Source organism: Aedes albopictus, chromosome 1 (assembly GCF_035046485.1).
Source record: "Aedes albopictus strain Foshan chromosome 1, AalbF5, whole genome shotgun sequence".
Taxonomy (NCBI): Eukaryota; Metazoa; Arthropoda; class Insecta; order Diptera; family Culicidae; genus Aedes; species Aedes albopictus.
This window is the reverse complement of record NC_085136.1, coordinates 274458314-274484476: the sequence shown is the minus strand read 5'-3', so window position 1 is coordinate 274484476 and position 26163 is coordinate 274458314. Positions and strand designations below refer to the sequence as shown.

The 26163-nt window shown below is 38.1% G+C and overlaps 1 protein-coding gene across 1 annotated transcript in view; it reads right to left on the bottom strand.

The window, feature by feature from the left end:
* LOC109429298 (equilibrative nucleoside transporter 1) overlaps positions 1 to 25951 on the bottom strand; it is an 88358-nt gene extending 62407 nt beyond the window's left edge. The window contains exon 1 of the mRNA XM_029860508.2: positions 25546 to 25951. Within this exon, the coding sequence (XP_029716368.1) occupies positions 25546 to 25618 (73 nt within the window). The 5' untranslated portion in view covers positions 25619 to 25951. The remainder of the gene's footprint in view (positions 1 to 25545) is intronic.
* Positions 25952 to 26163: the final 212 nt, after the last annotated feature.

Genomic DNA, 26163 nt, shown 5'->3' with positions numbered 1-26163 from the left:
TCGCAACTTGCAGTTTCAAACTAAATTCAAATATTGCTGCAATGCGTGTTGAGCTCATAAACCAAACATAAACATTTTAACTTAATTAAGAGGCTCAAATGTCGTGAAGCATGACGAAGCCGATCCAATATAATGACAAAGAGGTTGCTGAATTGAATGACTGGTATAAGTGAAAATTTTCAGAATTTAAACAAGCTTGAAATATTGTTGGTAAGTGAGTTGATGAGTTTCACTTTATATATCAATACCTATGTTATCCCAATAATTTGATTGAATTAGTGTATCGGTAAGTGAGTGGCTTAGTTAGGCCGTTACAAATATTTATTTCACTTTTTGTCCCACCACTCTTTGGCTAGCCGAGGGGGGAGGATAAAAATAATAAAGCATTTAATCTGAAAAATGTTAAAAACTCATCGGTTTTGTTAAAGAATTTTAGCAAGTCCCAATATTTTGATAAATATTGTTTTATCTGCCCCCTCAAAATGCGAAATTCAGCCAAAAATTTTTGAAGGGGGGGGGAGAGACAAAAAGTGAAAATTTAATTTGTATCAGCCTTATCGCCTATTTAGAAAATGAAAAGAACACATTTGGGGTAAACCTAAATCGAAGACGAACTGCTGGAGGTACTGAACTAGCAGTCAATATATCAATTGATGAGAGATCAACCGAGTAAGTGAATTGAAGAGTAAGTGAGTGACCTGGCGAGCGAGATTTTGTAAGTGTGTGGGTTGATGAGTAAATGAGTAAGATGATAAGCGATTGATTTGATAAGTGAGTTGGTTTATTAATGGGTTGATGGGTAAGTGACTGACTGTTTTGAATGAATGTGCTAATGAGTTATTGAGTAACTTGATAAACAAGTGACCTAGACTCTCAGAGACTTGATGAGTAAGTAAATTCTTGAGTAAACTGTTGTTAGTAAGTTGTATCGTAGATAAGCGGCTTTCTGTGTATATGTAAAAGAAATGATAGAGCTCAAAAGCATTATATTCTTATTATTGTTTTTGTATTAAAAGTGAACACAGTACCGTAACTGCTTTTTTCGAATAGAATGAATATCCCTTTCGTGACGAAGCTCAAAAAATTGAAATCTCCATACAAATGGCTCAACTTTGGCTATCCAGAACTCTAAGATTTCTCAACAAAACAACAGTTTTTTTACCTCATTTGAAAGAACTACTCTTTATCTTTCGATTTCTTGCTTTGACAACCTAGACAAATTGGAAATAAAAATTATGCGACAGACAAAACTTTTTCATGTTTTACGGTTTTTGTCCACTTTTTGTTTACCTTGTTGTGATAAATCTCACAGACAACGTAAACAAAAGTTTGTTTACACACAAACGAGTATAAGTAATGGCTGAATTATTGAAACAGTTTACATCACATAAAACAAAGTCTAAACAGATGAAAAAAATATGCAAAACTGCTACCGCTCAACAGCACAATTGTGCTGGTTTGTCACGAAAGGGATATAGAACCGTACCATTACCAACGGCATTCTGAATAATTCAGGTATAGAACAAGGTCATTTCGCAAAGATCTGGCCAAAATACCTTTTCGGCCTAAAGACCTTTTCGGCCTTAATACATTTTTGGCCTAAAGACCTTTCCGACTTCATGCCCTTTCCGACCTAATGACCAATCCGGTTTAATGACGTTTTTGGCCTAATGACTATTCGGCCATATAAATACTTTGATGTAACAATATTTTACGGTCACACGACGTTTTTCCGACCAAACGATATATCGGCCTGGCGACCTTTTCGACCTGACCACATTTTCGGCCCAATGACCTTTCCGACCTTATAACGTTTTTGGCCTAACGTTCTAATCGCTTATTTCGATAATACTGTATATATTTCGACGTAAACTGCGATGGAAGAGCTATTTAAGTCAAAAATGAATCCATTTACGTAATGAATACCAGAATACCTACATTTAAATATCCCCGACTTATTTTTTTTAATGGAGATTTGAGTGTAAGACACCTAGTGGCCCAATGAAGAATTCTTCGTTTGATAGAAAGTTTCCTCAGACTGGAGTGAGAATCGAAGTCACACTACGTGGATATCAATACGCCTTAATGGTTGGCGCTGCTAACCGCACGGCCACGAAACCCATACTTTATAACTCACTAATTCACTCCTACGGAACCGATCTCACATACTCATAAACCAACAAACTCACTTACTCACTATGTCACTCACTGACTCACTAACATTTATTTACTATCCCACACTCACTCACCAATTTAATAATTCTCTTACCAACACTATAAAATTAACGGGGCAACTTCCTGTAAGCTGTAACTTTCCTAATTCGTAACTGACTCACTCACCAACTCACTTAACCTAAGAGCACCTCACATTCATTCTCTCATCAATTCACTAATCAAATTCTTATTAACCAACTCACTCACCTAGTTCCTACCTAACCGACTATTAAGAAAGTGTCAAAATGTGAAGCCACTCTTATGTTGTCTTTCGGCTCCGTTTTGCCTCGAGACATTTGAGCCTTATGCATGAGAGTCTTATAATGTTATAAGAGAAGCTAACATTGTTTGTTAATTAAAAATATAACAAAAATGTACAGAACAGACCACATCGAGCGTGAAAAGAGACGACTTATTATCGTGGGACTGATATGCGTAGAAATTTTGCCAACAGGACCACATTTCTAGGCATAACAGTCCCACTAATCATTTTTTTGCTAAAACACTATATTTATAAAAATATTTGATTGAAAATACTTCAGGCATGAAAATATAAGCGATTTCTAACGATACTATGAAAACTTGAATCCGATTTGTTGCACCAATTGGTCAAAAAACCTGTTTGAAACTTCAATCGCGATTTTCTCAGTTTCAAGTTTTTCAACATGGGACAATTATGCGTCGAACGGCAGTATTACACATGCAAAATTGTCATTAAGCTGAGAAGCAGATTATGTCCCACTATCCCAGTGGGAATGTTACGCATAGAAGTTCGGTTCCAAGCCTACACAGATAGAAAAAAGAGTGTAAAATTCTGTGACATATGATGCACATAATTGGAGCGTGGGATATCACAGAAGTTTACATGACATATCATGTAAAGTTCATGAAAAATCATGTAAACTTCCATTATATATCATGTAATTCAGCATGACTCTGAGTGTTTACATGACATATAACACAAATTTACATGATATATCATGTAAACCATCATAACACTAAGTTTACTTGACTAAAATTAAGTTTACATGACGTGACAATCTCATTATTTTTATCTGTGTATACTATCACATGCTTACGCTAAGCTTCGATGAAAAGTCTTCTCATCATCTTATAAGCAATTGATATCAAGTTTACTTAATTATAGCAAAAAATTGCCCAAATGGAAGCCACTTCATAAGTGGTCCCGATAGTATTCTGTGCCCAAGGAAGTCAAAAATATTTCCATTACGAAAAAATCCTGCACACTTAATCTGGACTGCGGAGATCTCAGCGTTTCTCAAACTTTCACCGAGATCCGCACAGCCGTCAACAACAACAATATCTATTACCGAGATATCTTAGCTACTTTTACAATTCACTTTTACTGAGATATCAGTTTGTAAATTTGCTAAACAGTCGGCTGTGCGCGAAAAGCCGAGTCCGAAATTTTTTTAGGCTTGTGAATTGACAGGGAAATTCTCACAAAAATTTGAAAATCATGCTCTCATAGAAGCGTGAATAAAAAGCGTTTTAGAAAACTGAAAGTTTGGCATGGAAGCTTTGCAAGTTTCTCCAAGAAGCATAACTAAAGTTTTTCTGGAAGTTGAAAAATCGTCTCATAAAGCAAACTTAACAAGGTTTCTTCTACGAGCTTGCCTCACAAGCTTGAGAAAACTTCTCATAGAAACATGACTCTTGGAAAAAACTTCTGATGGGATCGTAGAAGATTTATTATGAAAAAAAACAGAAGGCACTTCATAAATAATTCCAAAAGAACGTCGAGCAGAAACCCCAGAATTATTTGAGTGATCTCGAAAGGATCTTCTGGCAGAATCTCAGAAGAAACTACTGGAAGGATCCCTTAAGGAATTATAGAGGAAATCTCAGATTGATCTTCACTCTCCTGTGCTTCTCCTCCTAGACTTTCTTTTGAGATATTTTTAGGATTTCCTTCTCAGATTCTTCAAAGAATTTCTTCTGGGACACCTAAACAAGTTCCTTCGAGGATTTTTCCTAATTTTGGTTGCATCTTTGTAGCTAAAACAAATTCTTTGAGAAATATCCCAACTAACAATCGCCAGCCGCAAACAAGCATGCATGCTGAATTGTTGCTTTATAATAGTTATTATAGTTGAACTAAAATTATGCTGTACACTTTACTGTACAAATGCTTTTTCAATTGAAAATTTACAATTTACAATTTATAATTAACATATTTACAATGATAATTTAAAACACTTTTCAAGCGTTCAATAAGATTTTTATTCAACTCGCAGTAATTCCTTTACAACATAGTTTAACAAGATTTTTTTCTGCTTCTTGTTAAGTTCATGTAAAAATTAGCGCATGTATCTGTATAATGTGTTTTTCACCACTGCTGAATAGGAGTCGAAGTCTGATCATTATTAAACCACGGGAAGCTTATGTTTTGATTCGAGCGCTGCAATTCATCATCTCTTGGATGGCGCTGATAGGAAGGCATGCGGCTGGCAATCGACGGGTCTCGAGTTCGAATCTGGATTTAGGTAAATTTATGTGTAACAATTATTTCACAATATTTGTTCAAAGCATTAAGTTCCAATCATAAACTCTCGTGAAAATTGTTTTTTTTTGCATTTTATTAAATTTTTAATCATTTTTGCTAAAGCTGAATAACAGCTCTACTATATAGTTGTATAACGATTAAACAACAAACAGTTCAGTTGGTACACAACACTATGTTTTATAGTTTCTCCAAATTTGTGTGAACAAAACACGAACAAAAGTTGTGCTTGAAAATTATCCAAATGTAATTCAGCATCATGCTGAATCACTTCGTCGTACAGGTGCTTGTAAAATGAGTGCTTGTTAGTTGGGTAAACTTCTCCACAGAAAAAAACAAATTTTCTGGAGAAATTCCACAAAGGGGTTGTTCATAAACCACGTAGACCAAAATTTGGTCATCTCAGACCCTCCCCCTCCCCCCTCGTAGACTTTTGTCCATACAAAAAATTTGAAATTTGTATGGAGCGTAGACTTTGGTCAGACCTCCCCCCTCCTCCCAAAAAGTCTACGTGGTTTATGAACGACCCCAAAAAGGTGTGAAGGAATCGCAGAAAAATTGGGACATCCCACATCATTGAAAAATGTTAGAATGTTTTTTTTTTCAGTAATATATTAGGAATTCCTAATCAGAATCCAGATCAGGAAGAATGCCAAAAGATACTACTGAAAGTACTCTATACGGGTCTCCCATTGCAGGAGAATCTCATTGAATTAACTCCTCGAGTGATCCTGGGAAGAATACTTTAAACATTCGAAAGGAACCTTTTGCAGAGGTCGCAGCTGAAGGTAACTTAGAGTTCTTTTAAAAATAATTATAATAATAAAAAGCTTTTCATAGAAGCATGACAAAGCTTCTCATACAAGCTTGAGGAAGCTTCTAATAGAAGCTTGAGGAAGCTTCTACTAGAAGCTTGAGGAAGCTTCTAACAGTAGCTTGAGGAAGCTTTTCATAGAAGCATGACAAAGCTTCTCATACAAGCTTGAGGAAGCTTCTCATATAAGCTTGAGCAAGCTTCTCATAGAAGCTTGAGGAAGCTTCTCATAGAAGCTTGAGCAAGTTTCTCATAGAAGCTTAAGGAAGCTTCTCAGGAGTAAAGCTCTTCATAGAAGCTTGGAAAAGTTCCTCATAGACGCTTGGGAAAACTTCCCATAGAAGCTAGGAAAAACTTTTCACAGAAGCTTGAGAAAGTTTCTCATAAAAGATTGGGAAAGCTTCTAATACATGCTTGGGAAAACATCTCATTGATGCATAACAAAGCTTCGCATAGATGCTTTATAAAACATTTCTTTGCAACATGACAAGCTTTCTAATAGAAGCTTTTGAAAGCTTTTCAAAGAAGTTCGAGAAAGCTGCTCATAGAACCTTAGACAGCTTTTCATACAACCTAGCTTGGAAAAGCTTCTCATAGAAGCTTGAAGAAGCTTCACATAGGTACTTGAGGAAACTTCTGATAGAAGCTTAAGGAAGCTTTTAATAAAAGCTTGAGGAAGCCTCTAATAGAAGCTTGAGGAAGCTTCTAATAGAAGCTTGAGGAAGCTTTTCATAGAAGCATGACAAAGCTTCTCATACAAGCTTGAGGCAGCTTCTCATAGAAGCTTGAGGAAGCTTCTCAGTAGTAAAGCTCTTCATAGAAGCTTGGAAAAGTTCCTCATAGACGCTTGGGAAAACTTGTCATAGAAGCTAGGAAAAACTTTTCACAGAAGCTTGAGAAAGCTTCTCATAAAAGATCGGGAAAGTTTCGAGTAGATGCTTGGGAAAACATCTCATTGATTCATAACACAGCTTCGCATAGATGCTTTACAAGATGCTTTACAAAGCATTTCTTTGCAACATGGCAAATTTTCTAATAGAAGCTTGTGAAAGCTTTCATAGAAGTTTGAGAAAGCTTCTCATAGAACCTTCAGACAGCTTTTCATACAACCAAGCTTGGAGAAGCTTCTCATAGAAGCTTGAAGAAGCTTCACATAGATGCTTGGGGAAACTTCTGATAGAAGCTTGAGGAAGCTTTTTATAGAAGCTTGAGGAAGCTTCACAAAGAAGCTTGAGGAAGCTTCTAAAAGAAGCTTGAGGAAGCTTCTAATACAAGCTTGAGGAAGCTTTTCACATAAGCATGACAAAGCTTCTCATACAAGCTTGAGGATGCTTTGCATATAAGCTTGAGGAAGGTTCTCATAGAAGCTTGAGCAAGTTTCTTATAGAAGCTCTAGGAAGCTTCTCATAGAAGCTCGAGGAAGCTTCTCTTAGAAACGAATCGAAAAAAAATGAGGAAGCATCTTATAGAAGCTGAAGCAGCTTCCCGTAGAAGCTTGAGAAAAGCTTCTCAAAGAAGCATGACACAGCTTCTCATACTAACTTGAGGAAGCTTCTCATAGAAGCTTGAGGAAGTTTCCCATAGGATGTTGAGGAAGCTTCTCATAGAAGCTTGAGGAAGCTTCTCTTAGAAGCTTCACGAAGCTTTCCATAGAAGCTCGACGAAGCTTCCCATAGAAGCTCGACGAAGCTTCTCATTGAAGCTTGACAAAGCTTCTCATAGAAGCTTGACAAAGCTTCTCATAGAAGCTTGACACAGGTTTTCATAGAAGCTTGACAAAGCTTCTCATAGAAGCTTGACAAAGCTTCTCATAGAAGCTTGAAGAAGCTTCTCATAGAAGCTTGACAAAGCTTCCCATAGAAGCTCGACGAAGCTTCTCATAGAAGCTTGACAAAGCTTCTCATAGAAGCTTGAAAGAGCTTTTCATAGAAGCTTGACAAAGCTTCTCATAGAAGCTTGATAAACCTTCTCATAGAAGCTTGACAAAGCTTCTCATAGAAGCTTGACAAAGCTTCTCATAGAAGCTTGATAAAGCTTCTCATAGAAGCTTGACAAAGCTTCTCATAGAAGCTTGACAAAGCTGCTCATAGAAGCTTGACAAAGCTTCTCATAGAAGCTTGATAAACCGTCTCATAATAGTTTCAGTTTCAGGAAGCTTCTCATAGAAGTTAGGAAGATTTTCATAGATGCTTGGGGGAGTTTATACTTACAGAACCTCTTATAGAAACTTCATAATGCTTTCATAGAAGCGTATCAAAACTTTTCGTTGAAGAGCGACAAAGCTTCGCATAAAAGCTTGAGAATGCAGCTCATAAAAGATTGATAAACCTTCTGATACGAACTTGGCCAAGTTTTTCATAGAAGTTTTACAAAGTTCTACACAGAAGCGTAACAAAGCTTCCTATAAAAACCTGATAACGTCTCCCATATAAATTTGACATATCTTAACAAAACTTCTCATGGACCGACCGGGAATCGCATCCGTCACGCTCAGCATGGTCATGTTAAATACCCATGCCCAGATACCAGGGTTCCGTGATCCAGCGTTAGGGTAACCAATAAATTTTGGCCCCTTGGGTCGTTTTAACAAGAATTTGAAAGATGACGACAATTTTTAGAATTATTCGCAAAATTACATTGCTCTGCACGGGCTACAATCATTTCCTCACTAAAAATATCATTACATATTTGCCTTGAAATTATTGTTTGTTAATTTCGCCATCCGTGCGAGTGGCGCTACATGTTTACGAAAAGAGAAAGTGGTGCTGAGGAAACTTGCAGATATAAACAAAAACGTTCATCATTCTAGCGCATTGAATTCGCAAAGTTCTTTTAATCAGCCTTTGTCAATCAAGTAATTAGGACGTGATCCAGCATATTGAAGTGACACATTCTTGGAAAATTTAAACACCGGGTATCCAAAATGTATACTGAGGAAGGTCTAAAATGCATTAGGTTGTCAAAATTCACTGCTTTCACTGATGCTTCAAAAATCAGTTATTTTCATCAAATTTTCAGTCAGAAACGACCTTATGGGTATTTTTAACCGGCAGTGGAGTATTTTACTATCACACCAGCATCATCATTATGTGTAACACTCTCTGAATCTGTTTGATGTTGAATTTGATTCAAATTAATGTCCTCTAGGGGTCCAAAATTCGACCGTTACCCTATAATTTTTACAATTGAAAACAAGAAAAAGTTTGTCGTAACGTGTTTGGCAACCATGACTTTTTTATGGAATAGGTTATGATAATCATCGTGAACGTCATGATATCTTGACTCGTAGTCATGATATCATAAAGTGTAATACTTTAGCATTGTATAGTTTTTTCGTCATGATTTTTTAAGCGGATTGTTTGTGTGCATTATTGCTCGTAAGGATCATCCTTTTTAAATTTGAGAGCTACCTACGTCTAATAGGGAATTACATACTTCCAATGTAACCTTTTCTAAAAAAAATAAGCTACTAAAAAGATTCAACGAAGTACACTTCCCACTGGATGACAACCCCTCAACATAAGTCTCTTACTCCACACCGAAAGGCGACCAACAAGCACTCTACATCGGTTTCGGTGTGCTCTCCGTCGCACTATACTATACTGCCACTTGGATGATGGAGACAGCCACTTAGAGTTACTGTCAATGAATCGGAAGCTCTTTGCCATAGCCTAACAGCTATCGATGATGAGATTGGATAGGTACATACTTCGATATATAGCGGAATAAGTGGGCTAATAAAGGGGGGGGCGCACCGCTGCGCACAACATAACCTCGAAAGGCCTTGAAACGTAAGTAAGTGTTTTAGACGTGTAAAGAAGCGGCGTGAGGCGTGGCTTTTCGAGCACCACTTGTAGTGAAGCGATGTATGGCTCTGTGTACTCTATAGCCTATAGCTATGCAAGAACCGCAGCTTTGGGTGAAATTGCTCATTGAGATGAAATCTGGCAAGAAACCTATAAAAACTTGTAAATTTACGTCGAAAAACTTATGCCAACGTATGCAATAGTCCAATGTGATTTGTGGCGTAAATTTCCATTTCCATCACATGGGGTGTCGATTTAGACCATATGTGATTGTTTACATACATTACAGTAAAATTACGCTATGAATATATTTTTAAATTTTATTTGTTTTTTTTTTTTAAAGAAATAAGCAATTATGATTTTTAAATGTTTCAATTAAAAAACCATAATGGACAAATTATGTTTTGCAAATATGCAAGGAAAGTAGAATTTTGGAGGACAGATCCATGTAAAATTCTGCATGAAATAATGCACATAAAAAATGCATGCAACAAACCTGTAATTTTACGATCCGATGTAGAATTATGATGAATGCGATGGGGGTCATTTTGTCACATTAAACTGTATTTTACAACTTTTAACTGTGCAGAGACTTACATTTCATGTCATGTATAATTAAAACATCGTGTTGGAATTCTTCACCCATATGGACTGACATTGTCAAATCAAAGAAAAAAAAACAAGTTAAATAATTTAAACACCGTCGAAATCAATGTCTCGCCAAACTACGGTACTATCGGTAGGAAAAGATCGATTCAAAAGAATTGAATTAAAAATAGAGTCTCCTCATCGCATATATCTTTAACCGCGGCTTGTCATCCTATCTCGTATATACAGTTGGGTTAAGCCGGTCGAATAGACGACGACGAAGTAGGTATGTGTACTAGACCTGTTCACTTTGAAACTTTTTTTCTCCGATTCTCCGTGACACATCAAATTATCAATCCACATGCAAAACCAAGTCTTCAGTCCAAAATTGAGCCAAATTGATGAAGATTTAAAGGTGTATCAAATCGATTTTGTGTTTTTTTAGCCGTTTTCACAGAAATTTACTCAGAAATTCACAAAATTGCTCCGAAAAGATGCCGGAGATACCGTTAAGATATAGTTAGAACAATACTCTACAACTTTGCCGAAGACACTACGGTGTTTAAATTGCGTATTTCGAAGTTATTCAACAATTTTAGTTAAAAAATCACGAAAAAACACGATATTTTAACGATTTTACATATAAAAGTCATGTAATTTTACATTGTTTTAGGTGACTAAATTAATTAGCGATTACTCCTTTGTGTAACGAACATTTCGTCCATACATCGTTTTTGTGTAGGAATTCGTTTTCATTGACTAATTATCAAAAGTATGTCACGTTGATACTAAAAATCGCACAGAGTTACCAGCACGAATTAAAACAAAGTTACCCATGATTAAGACGTCATGCCATCGTATTCTAATGTCTTTTGATTTAAGTATCAGAAATGGTGCAGATGGTAAGGCTCGAGCTCGCGGATCAGAAGGTCCCAGGTTCAAGCTCAAATACATGATAAACTTTTTTTTTTCTTTCTTTGTAGCAGTTAGGTTGATGAATCTGCCATGACTTACACGCAATCTCCCAAAGAATAATGATCGGGACTTGCAAATTAAGCCCATTCCAGGACTAGCTAGATATTTAGTTTATACTTGTTGACAATAAATCGTGTCGACGATATCAGCTGGGCGAAATATTGAGCATCTGTTTGATAATGATCAATTTAGCTAAAACAATTCAATACGATGATGGAACTGCTTCTGGATGCAACATTTTACAGACAACTGTGGGTGGAGCTTACTTGTTATCTATCTACCCACAAATCAGCACAAGTACACGATGAAGGGAAACTTCATTCTTACTATGCACTCCATGGTCCCGAAACAATGCTATGATGCCAAATTGCAATGAGATGCAGTGCGTAGTTTCATCAACTTAGAGCAGGATCGAGACGCAAAAAATGCTATTCCAGGACTCGAACCTTGAATCTTCGAATCCACAATCTCATGCTCAACCAACTGCACCAAATTTAAACTGATGCAGATGAGACAAAGAAGTGTAATGACGTTTAAATCATGGGTAACTTTGTTTTATTTTATGCTGGCAACTCTGTACAATTTTTAGTATCAACGTGACAAACTTTTGATAATTAGTCAATGAAAACGAATTTCTACACTAAAATGATGTATGGACGAAATGTTCGTAACACATAGGAGCAATAGCTCATAAAATTAGTCACCTAAAACAATGTAAAATTACATGACTTTTACATGAAAAATCGTAAAAATATTGTATTTTTTCGTGATTTTTCAACGAAAATTGTTGAATAACTTTGAAATACGCAATTTAAACACCGTAGTGTCTTCGGCAAAGTTGTAGAGTATTGTTCTAACTATATTTTAACGGTATTTTCGGTACCTTTTTGGTGCAATTTTCTGGATATTGAAGTACATTTTCGTGAAAATGCTCGAAAAAACACAAAATCGATTTGATACACCTCTAAACCTTTATCAATTTGGCTCAATTTTGGACTGAAGCCTTGTTTTTGCATGTGGATTGATAATTTGATGTGACACGGGTAGGTCAAAAAAAGTGAACAGGTCTAATGTGTACCTATACCTAATTTAAAGCTGAGTTGTTTTATGGTTTTTGACTCGATGATAGCACGCGACATCCCGCCCGTCTTCTTAAAAACAAAAAAAAAACGAGAGGCAGCGCTAATGTTGAGCAAGGAGCGTTTAATAAAAACCGACAAGTTGATTGGGCTTCTTGCTCGGGGTGATGAATTGCTTATTGAGAACTTTTGAACGGCTGATCCCGCGATCTGCCATGGTTATTCCTTTGCATTTATATGAAGTGGATAGGATGTACTTTGAAATTAAAAAAAAATACCCATTTTCAAGATTAGTCATTGTGGTAGTTGTTGTTACAAAAGGCTGGGAATACTTCTGCATTTCAACAATAATCACTGGTTCGATAAAAGAAAAACGGGTTAAGTACTGTTCCTTATAATTCCGAATAAGCATTTGCTGTATCCTATAACAGATACGTATTTCCACCTCAACTGTAAGGTCGCCTTCAGTGTACGAGACACTGAAGACGACCTTAAGGCAAAACTGGAAGCATTTCCTCACTTTTTGGTTTTTGATTTTTTATTAAATAACGAAGCAATATTTTCAAAATCGGTTTTCATACACATGTAGAGGATGGATCAAGGTATCTTCTGATTTTTTTTTCGTAGTGAAAAATGTTTTTCGTTTTTGCAGAAACCATTTTTGAACAAAATTTCACAAAAAAATGGTTTTCGGAAAAATGGAAAACTTTTTCAACACCAAAAAAATTTAGAAGATACATTGATCCATACTCTACATGTGTACGAAAACCGTTTTTGAAAATAGGGCTTCGTTATTTAAAAAAAAAAATCAAAAACTGAAAAAATGAGGAAATGCTTCCAGTTTTGCCTTAAGGCCGAAATACATATCTGTCATACGATGCAAATACTTAGTTAGAATTAATCCTAGTAGGATGTTAGGATCAATTTGACCCAGACATGCACGCTGAATGTGCACTACATACCATCATGGTGCGAAAAACCTAACATCTAAAAAGGGTTAAAAGGAACAGTACATAACACGATTTTCTTTTATTTGAATACCTATAAATAAAAGAAAATCGTGTTATGAAACACGCCTTGGTTCATCATCACCACTGACTGGTAAGATGTTTGTTCTCTATTCTAAATGCATATTATCTTGGATTGCGTTGAGCGAAGTTGAAGGGATACACTTTGTGTTCTTTGGGCACTTTTGTAGATATTGATTAAAGAGATTCCTTTGCCTGCCATCGCATTATTTTACATTCTATAGCAAGCACAACGATAAGCTATGCCAAGGAAGTCGGGAATCAAATCTACCGTCTGCGGATTGACGTACAAAAGCCGCATCCACTACGGTAACTACGGTCCCTAAACATATTGAGACAAATCTAGAATAAGTTGACATCTTCTATAACCAGCTTGAACCTGTAATATGATAAAAATTGAAAATAAAAAATTAGCACCGCTTGTGATAAACTACGTAGCATTACCGCAATATGGCGACATTTGAGTTGTTAGATATATTTAGATCTTTTTAGGTCAAGAATACTCTCTTCAAATGAGTGTAATCAGATATTGTACCATTTAATTCAGCTCTCGTTTGTTTATCCTTTGAAATTATGATATATATCAAATGGATATCTAATACCGTATGCGAGATAATGTTTGCACCATCGTAACATAACGTTCCTGTTTTACTCGTGAATACAATACATTGGTTTTCTTTGCAGGCACGTAAGCTATAACTCATGTCATAGTAGGGTGCGAATAAAAAATGTTGATTTTCTTAGTTTGACACTTGCACGAAAGTGGCAACCTACTTGTGATTTGTCCACGTACAAATGTCGAAAAGTGGCTTTACAGTCATCGTGGGAGTGTCGCAGTTAAAAATTAAAAATTTTTGAGATTTTTTTTTATTTTGTTATTGCTTAATGGTGTAGACACTAATACGCAAAAGGAATTTAATATCGCTATTGGTTCTGGAATTTGGTAAGGGATAGATAGTAAACATGCTCTCGTCGGAAATCGAAGCAAATTCAAGACTTTCTTTGATGGCAGCGATAGCCATCGTAATCCATGCTAACTTGGACGACCAGTGGACATCTTCGGTAATAGATGCCCTTGCTTTTTTCGGTCTAAAACCGTTTTACGGTCTTCCTGGACACTCCTAAAATGTATTTTTTAACATTTGCGCGTGGAAAAATCACGAATACCGCTACCACCTCTTCATGGTGCAAATTTTAAACTTAAGAAATCGTTTTTTTTTACTCGCAGCCTACTATGATATGAGTTAGATCTTACATGGATGCAAAGAAAACCAAGATATTGTGTGTGCAGGTGATATGGGAACCTTATTTGTACGATCGTGCAAATTATCACGCATGCGGTAGTTCATCTGTAAAGAAAGCTGAACGGCCAAAGTAGATTTAAGCTTCAATTCCAGCATGATCTCCGTTTCTTTTGGTGTCATACGAACGTAACCGCAGAGTGTTACCTGAAAGTTTTCAGGTGTTTAAATCGAAAGCAGGCAAAAAATGGCCAAGACGAAGAGGGGTGCACTGCTTAGCTACCCACTATATTCTATGACCGTCATATGGTGACCGTAACTAGACAGTTACGGTCGCCATATGAGACAACAACATGAATCATACACAAACCGATTGGTCCATTGTACATTCCCTTGCAACATGGGACTAGACAAATTCACCAATTGTTGAACAATTCTTGCTCGAATTTCCGTTGTTATTAGTTTTTTCGGACATAGTCTAGATCGAAGAACAGTTCACTTTAGTTGTAAAAATTTCAATTAATAACAATTGATGACAAATGTGTTAGATGTAAGTTTTAGTTTCATGTGAGTTTTAGAAGGGTTTCTGAGGGGCTCCTGGGGGATTTCATGTATGTTTCATAGGCGTATCAAGGCGTTTCAGGGAATTTCTGGAGGGATCCGAATGGATTTCCATTGACTTTACCCGGGAGCGGTCGCGTCGTATACTGAGTACACGCACCATGAAAAATACACGCTTGTGGTACACAGCGTGAGCGTGGCGCCGTTGCAGGTAGTCAAAGACGCGACTGCTCGAGGGTTAAGGGCAGATGTAGGGAGCTTTTAAAAAAGTTTGAGGAGGTTTACAGAGAGAATTTTAGTAGGCTTTTGAGGCAGTTTCAATCTGTTTCAAGGCTTTTCAAGGTAATTTTGGGTGGTTTAATTAAATTCCGAGAGATTTAGAAGATGTTTTCGGTGGTTGTAGGATGTTCTCAAGAAGGTTCATTGGGGCTTAAAGGCATCCCAAGACCAAAAGTATTTTTAGAAGAGCTCAAAGGCATTACAAGGTGTTTTGGGGATTCCAGGTAGTTTTAAGGCGTTTCAGGAGGGCATAGAAGTGGTTTCTTGAGGTTTATAGATGCTCTCAAAGCGGTTTATGGGATGTTTCAAGGTGCATCAAGGCGTTTCAAGACGATTCAGGGGATTTTGGAGGCTTTCAAGAGAGTTTTAGAGAAAGTCCCAGTCAAACCGTTCCAAGGCATTTTAAGTGGTTCAATTCAACTTCATGGAACACCTCCCAAAACCCTTAAACTTCCCTGCAATCTCCCAAAGCAACGTTGAAACCTTTTGAAAACCTATGTATCGCCAATGAATCTCACTGGAACGTCCCTAAAAGCCCCTTGAAATGTCATTGGAACTCTTTGAAAACCCTGGAACGCCCCCGAAATCCCCTGAAACTCCCCTGGAATGCCCAATGCCCATGAAACACCTCGAAACCCCCTGAGACCGTCTGGAATACCTGTGGAACTGGAGCGCCGCTGAAATCGAAAAAATCTGACAAAACATTAAAAATAATAATAATTTAATGAAATCTCGATGAAAAGATAATATTAAACAATGCACATTGCATAATACTAGATTGACTTTAAAAAAACGATCAAAAAAAAACGATCAAATCTGACTATACATGTCAATGGTTGCTACTCCGTGATTGATCTGAGCTGGTACCAATTGCACTGAGATCCAAATGAATAAGGGCTGGGACACTCCACTTATTCTCAAAGTGCAATTCTAGCAGCTCATACATTTTGGATCAATAACGGCGCCGGCCACGTCCTTATAGTCAGTTGGGAAGGGAAAGGAATGTTAGAGTGTGCTGGTTGTTGCTACTAAAGACCGAGATCACCTCTGCATCCCCACAACCAGCACGGACTGGGGTATTTGTTAGACAGAAAGGATGGGAGATCTGGGAGTCACCGTTGGGTCGGTGATGCGATCCATGGATATGGGGTTATTTATAGTGTTCGTAAGGTGATAGATTGTGTGGTGAATGAGGTGAATAAGGTCAAGCGGCACAGCACGCTTTGGTTGCATAACTTGTAGGCGTTATATACACTGTGCTGTGAGTGGAAATTGGAAGGGAGGGAAACGACTTTTTTCCAATTCGTTTCTGGTTCTGGTTCTAGCGATGGCTATGAGCATATGAATATACATGAGTTGTATATATATAGAGAAGAGAGAGAGAGCAAGTGGATAGAAAGATACAAAGTAGGATGAAAGGGACGGGCCAGGGATTGAACCCATGACCTTCTGCATATGAATCAGAAGCGGTAGCCACTAGACCACCAAGCCCGTCAATAATACTAGATTGACTTTAAATAAGGGCGAAAGTAACATGAGAGAGTTCTCTTCATCGACTCTCTCTTCTGCAAATTAAAGTGACAAGATGCAAATTCAATCAAACTTTTTTACACTTAGACGCTAGATTGCATCGCAACCTAGCGATTCATGACCAAAAAGTTTAACCATACTTGCATCTTGTCACTTTAATTTGAAGAAGAGAGAGTCGGTGAAGAGAACTCTCTCATGTTACTTTCGCCCTTATTTAAACTCAATCTGTGTAAACGATATCCTTCCAATTCTTGTGACTAAGTCGCGACCTTCATTGTTTTGGTTTACGGCGAAAAAACTGCTTTTCATTTTCCGAAAAAGTGATGACAGATGCTTGAGCCTTAAGCATCTCAATTGCTTTAATCACGACTGGTGCTGTTGTACTCTTGGATTTCTTTTCGACTGATCCCGTAAAATCAAAAACTACAGTTTGTTTTCTTTCTCCAACGTTTCGATCCTTTCGATCCTTAGGATCGAAACGTTGGAGAAAGAAATCAAACTGTAGTTTTTGATTTTACGAGAACACTGATACACCGAAAAGAATAAAAGTTCAGTTCAGTAGAATTGTGTTTCAAAGAAGAATCAAATATATTTTTTTTGCAGAAAAATCATGCTCAAATTAAAGACTAATATGAATTTATAAAATCAAAATGAATATAAGGTTTGAAAAAAAAAAATGCTGGCCTCCTGATTCAAACCAATAGCCGCTGCGTGAGAGTCCTACGCTCAACAACATTATTATAATTACGGTGAAGTGAATGGTGGGTGAAATCTGACTTAAATCGATTCTCTGTCGGTAGCTGGTTTTGCACACTTATACAGTAGAGAAGTTAGCTTGACTTTATCAAGTGTCTTCAGCAGCGCAGCGGTAAGTCAGCAGTCTACCACGCAGGAGGATCCAGTTCAAATCTACATAGCGACAATGTGTGTGAAAATATAATTTTCAGAAGCGGACGTGAATCATAATACGATCAAGGTTATGATAAATCTGAATCATTGTTTCTGCATGAGTTTTGGCAAAGTCCCATCAGAAGCTATCCAGAAGGCTATGTGAACTTTCAAGTTTCAAAAATGAAGCTGCTTAAAAGGCTGAAAAGCAACCTATAATAAGCTGCTTAGCTTATAAAATACCCTTTGAACTTTTGGTTACTTGGAAACTGTTAGTAAGATGTCAACGTGGAAAAATCGTATAATTCATTGTTAATTGCAAAACTCTCAAAACAATTGCTGCTCAATTATATTGCAAAATATTGCTTTTGGGGTTCGGCCATACTTTGCCTCTCAAATTTCTCCAGAAGTTCCACCGCAGATGCAATTGAACTTGCCTCATTGCGGTCACATAAATCTTATTTTTCAGCCATTCAAATTCGTTATGCAGAATTCTTCGAACATGCTTGATTAATACATCTATCTTATACCGGATAACATATGTTATATGTACACTGATACTCAGATTGAACTATTTTGAGTTTGATAATGTCCTACATGATATTCAAATTTCCATCGTCCCGGTATCACCCCCAATGACGGTAACTGGAATTCTAGTTTTTCATATTTTCAACAGAAATGTGAAGATAGTAGGATATTCATAATTGTGCAATATCCGGAACACTAGCTTACTAATTCCACGTATTTAACGCGCTGGTAGCGTTGATAGCCACGTTCTATCCAGTATGAAGTAATAGGAATCATGCAATCGTTCATAACGCTGCTATACGATAGCGGAAAGAGCTCAAACGGTAGCAATTTCCCGTGGCATGTTTTAGCTCTACTCCTAGGTATGCGCCACGTTAAGCTTTGCATATATGGCTTACACGTTATCAGAAGCCTTAGGTTGTATGTATTAGGTAATGGCAACATTCTATATCACGGCAGTGAAGAAGACAACCTCCTGGTTTGATTGCCAGTTTTATCTTACCTCTGGAGTGACGTCCCAAATGCGGTAGATCCTGCTTCTCAGCTTAGTGTTCTATGAGAACTTCAACATTTATTAACTAAGAGATTTCATCGTCAATTGAACATTTTACATTTTGGTATATCGTATGGTGGCAGACACTATATACTAAGGCAAGTTGAGATATTGCGAAAAGTTCCGGAACAGTGCCGAGAATCGAATCCAGACACCTTCAGCATGGTGTTACTGAACAGACGCGCGGTTTCCAGCTGAATTACTTGGATTTCGTTGGGTGCCAATATCAACAGGCAGATACGACCGAAAAATCAATATTTTATTAGTAGACTTCACACCGGGTACATACTGGCATTCTGCTACTGAAATGGAATAGAGTTCAGTGGTTCAACATTGACACCCGTTCTAGTCACATGGTGGAGTTCATCTTTACGCGCCAAAATAGAAAACTGATGGGGTTTTTATGAGGTCACATGCCGGGAGAAATATACATAGATGGACAACACGGTCGTGAGACCTAAAACCTGTTGGTTTACTAAAAATAGAGTGACACTTTTTACGGTAGCTTCTTGCGTGACTCAGTATTACATGCTTCAATTCTCCTACAAGAAAGGAAGCAAGAGGAAAACCCAAAATTTGTTCATTGATTACATCAATCATTTTTGACGGTCGGTAACGCAAAAGGCAGTCCGTTTGTTCCATTCATGCGACAGTTATTTTCAGTTGACTTGACATTGTCTCTTGTTGTTAGGGCCTATACAGCAGCACTGTCAATGGCATACAGGGGTATAAGTGTCTAGTTTTATTTTAAATTTATCCATTTTAGAGCAGTGAAAATGTGTGAATTTAAAATGCGAATTAAGAGAAGTTACAGTAACAGTATGCTTCATAAAAATGCGACAGGAGTTTGATGGTCTGTATATTATGTCTGTTCTCTGTGTTCTTTCTGTTCTGTCTGTTCTGTCTATTCTGCCTGTTCTGCCTGTTCTGTCTGTTCTGTCTGTTCTGTCTGTTCTGTCTGTTCTGTCTGTTCTGTCTGTTCTGTCTGTTCTGTCTGTTCTGTCTGTTCTGTCTGTTCTGTCTGTTCTGTCTGTTCTGTCTGTTCTGTCTGTTCTGTCTGTTCTGTCTGTTCTGTCTGTTCTGTCTGTTCTGTCTGTTCTGTCTGTTCTGCCTGTTCTGTCTGTTCTGTCTGTTCTGTCTGTTCTGTCTGTTCTGTCTGTTCTGTCTGTTCTGTCTGTTCTGTCTGTTCTGTCTGTTCTGTCTGTTCTGTCTGTTCTGTCTTTTCTGTCTGTTCTGTCTGTTCTGTCTGTTCTGTCTGTTCTGTCTGTTCTGTCTGTTCTGTCTGTTCTGTCTGTTCTGTCTGTTCTGTCTGTTCTGTCTGTTCTGTCTGTTCTGTCTGTTCTGTCTGTTCTGTCTGTTCTGTCTGTTCTGTCTGTTCTGTCTGTTCTGTCTGTTCTGTCTGTTCTGTCTGTTCTGTCTGTTCTGTCTGTTCTGTCTGTTCTGTCTGTTCTGTCTGTTCTGTCTGTTCTGTCTGTTCTGTCTGTTCTGTCTGTTCTGTCTGTTCTGTCTGTTCTGTCTGTTCTGTCTGTTCTGTCTGTTCTGTCTGTTCTGTCTGTTCTGTCTGTTCTGTCTGTTCTGTCTGTTCTGTCTGTTCTGTCTGTTCTGTCTGTTCTGTCTGTTCTGTCTGTTCTGTCTGTTCTGTCTGTTCTGTCTGTTCTGTCTGTTCTGTCTGTTCTGTCTGTTCTGTCTGTTCTGTCTGTTCTGTCTGTTCTGTCTGTTCTGTCTGTTCTGTCTGTTCTGTCTGTTCTGTCTGTTCTGTCTGTTCTGTCTGTTCTGTCTGTTCTGTCTGTTCTGTCTGTTCTATCTGTTCTGTCTGTTCTGTCTATCTATCTGTTCTGTCTGCTCTTTCTGTTTTGCCTGTTCTGTCTGTTCTGTCTGTTCTGTCTGTTCTGTCAGTTCTGTCAGTTCTGTATGTTCTGTTTGTTCTGTCTATCTATCTGTTCTGTCTGCTCTTTCTGCTCTTTCTGTTCAGTATGTTGTGTCTGTTCAGTCTGTTATGTCTGTTCTGTCTGTTCTGTCTGTTCTGTTTGTTGTCTATCTATTCGTTCTGTCTGTTCTTTCTGTTCAGTATGTTGTGTCTGTTCTATCTGTTATTTCTGTTCTGTCTATTTTGTCTGGTCTGTCTGTTCTGTCTGTTCTGTCTGTTCTGTCTGTTCTGTCTGTTCTGTCTGTTCTGTCTGTTCTGTCTGTTCTGTCTGTTCTGTCTGTTCTGTCTGTTCTGTCTGTTCTGTCTGTTCTGTCTGTTCTGTCTGTTCTGTCTGTTCTGTCTGTTCTGTCTGTTCTGTCTGTTCTGTCTGTTCTGTCTGTTCTGTTTGTTCTGACTGTTCTGTCTGTCTTGATCTTGAACAATATTGAATGATTGCTCAATGACTGCATTGTATCTTGCAATTGATTAATTAGTGGTATTGTACAAATCAATGGTTCCCAAACAGAGGCCACGGGTCATGCTGATATCACAAGAACCGAAAGTCCGAGGATAAGATGTGAATGTTTTAAGGATTTTGCGTCTCTAGTTGTATTTCCAATCTGGTGTCACGGGCCATGCTAATTTATCAAGAATCTAAAGTGCGATAAGAAAGTGAAAATTGTTTTCAGATTCTGTGTCTCAAGGATCACTTATTACAATAAATTGGTGTTGCTAAGCTCAATGGCTCCCGGGACATATTAATTTCTCGAGAACCTGAAAGGGAGAGCAAAAATAAATTACAGAAATCTCCATAATCCTGAGTAAAGTTAGCCATATTTCTTTGAGCTTTTCTCTAGGAACTTCTCTGTGGGAACATATAGATATTTGTCAAAGATTCTTCCAGTAGTTCATCTGGAATTTATTCCGGGAGTTCCCTGGGAAACCATCTAGATGTTCCCAAAAAAAATGCTTCCAGGAGTTGCCCGGGAATTTCTGCAGAAGTTCCTTAGGATTTCATCCAGGACTTATTCTATACAATTCTTCCAGGTGTTTTTTTTCAGAAGTTTCTCGGAAATTTCTCCATGATTTCCCAGGAAATTTCTCCAGGAGTTCCCAGCGAATTTCTGCATTAATGCCCAATGTTATTGGACACAAACGCGGTTGTGTTGTGGAGTTTCTAAAAAAAATCTTCCAGGAGAACTCTTGCAAGAATTTCTAAGGAATCTCCGAGAAACTCCTGGAGGAATTTTCAAAGAACTTCTGGATAAATTCCCGAGGAACTCTTGCAGGAATTTCCGAGGAAGTCCAGGAGGAATTCTCGAGGAACTCCTGGAGGGATTCCCGAGGAACTCCTGGAGGAATTTTCGGTGGTGCCTTCCTGGAATTCTCGGAGAACTCCTGGGGAAATTCCCTGGGAACTCCTGGAGGAATTGCCGGGGAACTCCTGGAGGTATTCTAGGAGAATTTTTGGAGAAATTTATGGGGAACTCATGAAGTAATTTCCGGGGAACTCCTGGGAAAAATCCCGGAGAACTACTACAGGAATTCCCAGGAAATTCCTGTAGGAATTCCTGGAGGAATTTGCGGGAAACTGCTGGATAAAATTCCTGGGAGCATCAAGAGGAATTCATGGGGATCTTCTGGAGGAATTCCTTGGGAATTTCTGGAGGAATTTCGGGGATACTTTTTCGGAAATTCCTGGGGAACTCCTGGAGGTATTCTCGAAGAATTTATTTCCGGAATTTCCGGAAAAGCCCTGGAAAAAACCCCAGGGAACTCCCGGAGAATTCTTGGAAGACTTACCGGGGAGCTCCTGGAGAAATTGCCGGGGAACTCCTGAAGGAATTCTCAGGACATTCCTGGAGGAGTTCACGGGAAACTCTTGGAGGAACTTCCGGATTTTTTTTTCGTGAGAAACTTGTGCAAATATTTTTTGGGGAACTGCTGAATGAGTTTCCGAGCATTATTACTAGAGGACCTTTGGGGAAATCTTGAACTCCTAAAACAAATTTCGTGGAAATTCAAGAGAGAATTTTAGGATCATTTATTAAGGAATTACCGTAGAAAAATTCCCTTGAAAGTCCTGGAGGGGTTTGACCAAAAATGCAGGAGGAATTCTTGGGGAATTTCTACAAATATCCCATTTAATTCTTGGAAGCATTCCCGGGGAAGCCATGGATGTATTCCCGGGGGCTCCTGTAGGAATTGCCTAGGAACTCCTAGAAAAATTCTTGTGGAACTCCTAAAGGACTGCCCGGGGTACATTTGGAAGAAGTTCTGTGTAAATTTTGAAGAAATTATCAGGGTTTTATGAAGGAATTTCCGGAAATCTTTCATGAACACTTGGGGAACTAAGCCAATTTAAGAATCAATTCTCAGAAGTATCACAGAAGGAATCCTGGAAGAACTCTAGGAGGGAACCCGGAAAGTGCTTCTGGAAGAATCTTAAAAAAAATGATGTAGAAATACCCAAAGAACGACTTGAGGAGTTGTTGAAGGAACTAGTGGAAGAATTTCAGAAGCATAACAAAAAAAACTGGGACATTCCCAAAAGAATTTTTTTAAGCAATTCCACAAGGATGAATCCCACAATCAGCCCCTGTAGGAATTGTCAATTTCATTATTCTTCACATCCTTCGTTTTGTTAAGATGCTGTCAGTTAAGCAAATGTCAAAATTACTTACAGAAAAAGGAGGAATTTTACTTGAGGGCTCTACTTGGGAACAGGAAACTTACCATTTACTAGGGCACAGAGATTTGGGGCTAACTAACTCTGGGACAAGAGACTGTCCTGGCCACGTCCTTGCGATAGCTGGGGGCCATCCCAAAGGAAGATAAGTTGGACATCTAATGAAAGTATGTGAAGACCTGTACGTCCCCTCAAGCCTTGGTGTTGTTTGTGGAAATGTTGAGTCCAAATTAAACGTTAGGTTTACGTTTACACTCCCGTGGAAAAGTTTGGGGTCACCCCCTCGAAAACATGGAAACGTTTTTCGGTCATATTTCAGTCATCTTTCAATTAATCCACTTGTTCTTAGACTCTTTAGAAAGATAAAGAGTTAGATTTGATTCGTAGGTACTTTTCACAAATTTCATATGAAAATTTTAGTATGTAAAGTTTACCTAAATTTACATGTTTTTCCTAAATCTGTACGAAAAATTGTTTCCGTGTAATTTAAAATTGAATAGACCAAATTTCAAAATTAAAGTTGCATTAGAACGCTATTTCTATCCTCTTTGAGAGCCATTCATTAGATTTTAGCGGAAAAATTCATAACATAATTTAAATGATCGAGTTAGGTTTACAAGTCACCGTGCAAAAGTTTGGGGTCACCCCTTAGTATGCTGCATCGTGCAAAAGTTTGGGGTCACCTTCCAAATGAAGTCTGAGTCGGATTTTTATTCAAATCATCATTTTTGGTGCAACTCCAATTCCTTCTTTGATATTTGAATGGCAAGACACAAAAATGGTTATGAAATGTTCATAAACTAAGTTCTAGACTAATTTAAGGTAGAAAACGGTATATAAAATCCATATTAAATCAGCGAACTTATTATATAAAGTGCGAAAGAGGATGGAAGTTTAATTAATTTTGAAATTTGGTCTACCCAATTTTGAATTACACGGAAAACAATTTTTCGTACAGATTTAGGAAAAACATGTAAGTTTAGGTAAACTTTTCATACTAAAAATTTCATATGAAGTTTGTGAAAAGTACCTACGAATCAAATCTAACTCTTTATCTTTCGAAAGAGTCTAAGAACGAGTGGATTAAGTGAAAGGTGACTGAGATATGACCGAAAAACATTTCCATGTTTTAAGGGGGTGACCCCAAACTTTTGCACGGGAGTGTAGGTACCAATACGATATACAGAAATAAATTCATCAATTTATACGAATTCTAGCACTCTGGAGATAAAATTGTTGACTTCTAATTGCGTCTCCCGGACACACAGCAGTAATATCATCGAAAAAAAAATTCACGTAGTTTACGCGAAAATAAAGACGAATTCCGAACCCCGATGGGAATAAAACAAACTCTTATAACAATCGTGAATTATCCAACTTGACACTACGTGAGCTACTAAATCTTCAGATAAGAGAAACACGTTAAACACCGAAGATCAATTTGTAAGCACTTTCTGAGGTATAATTTGCTGAAGCCATCATAGAGCATCACCAGCCGATTCTCAATTTGGCCGGCCATATGCAAAACAAAGCGGAGCGAAGAAAACGTGTGACAGTTTTTAAAACGCAGCCGCTCGCGCGCATAGTTTGCTACGATTTTCGATAGCTGAATAAGAGCTTGTTCAACCGAACTTTTTTGAATCAATCTTGAGAGCGGTTTATTCCTCTGATGTATGACAATAATGTTTGTTCAAATGAGTCGGGAGATTCTTTCAGGAAATCCTTTTCGGATTTCCTCCAACAATCCATCTCCAATCCTCTTACAATTCCCGTAGGAATTTCTCCTGGAATAACTCTGGAAATGTCTCTAAATCTTGGAATTTCTTTGAAGACTTCTACAAGATTTTTTCTAAGAATCCTCATAGAATTCCTGTGTAATCTCTCTGGTGGTGATTCGTAGAATTCATCTTAGATTGTTACTCTTGTTGGATTGTAACGAGCAAGCTAGTGCTTCCGAAAATGACTTCTTAGTCCACTTTGACGTTAAATAGCGACAGTAAAAAAACACGAAGGCAGTTTGCCATGACTACTAGATCACAAGATGTGCTACTAATGCATTTGAATGCTACTGAAGTCGAGTGACACATATTGCAAAGATTACACCCGTTTAGACTCCTGCGCGCAAATTGTTGCGATCAGCTCGCTCCGGAATCAATCAATTTTCGACTCGTGGTAAAAGGGTTAAAGTACTAACTTTTTCTGTTTGCTTGAATTATTCTTATTGTTTGCTTTTTTCATTTTCTTGCAGTTCCGAAACACGTTGTGCAACATACTTTGTAACATCTCGCCTGTGAAAAGTTCAACGACCATCAACATATATCTTCAACCCATCGTGTACTCACCTCTGCCTCCAACAATGCTGATCGATCCGTTCTTTTTACCCTCCAACAGGTTCTGATTATCGTTTGCAGCCATGTTTCCCGACTTTAGACGCACGCGCGCACACCTTCGACTAAACTCCAATCACCATCAACAAACCCCAAAACAAAACATTAACTTCCTGTTTGCACTGGAGGTCAAAAAACCGCCCAAAAACCACACACTTCCACTGCCTTCTTATACGATGACGATGATGATCCGCATTCAACAACCATCGGCTTCGCGTCAATAACGTAAACTGATCACGCTCGAGCCGAGAAGACGAAAACGTTCGATCAACACACCGATTCCATCAATAAAATTTCCGGTCACTCCACTCTCTTCTAGCACTAGCAGCAGCAGGAACACTGACCGACCAGCAGCGGTAAGGGAACGTCCATAAATTACGTCACGCTTTGAGGGGGGAGGGGGGGTTCAGCAAAGTGTGACGACCCATACGAAAATTTCAGAGGTCCAATACAAAAAGTGTGACATAGGGGGGAGGGGGGGGTTGAAAATGGTCGATTTTTGCGTGACGTAATTTATGGACGTTCCCTAAGCACATGGTCCAATTTCGGCCACTCGCGAGCTCGCGCGCGCGT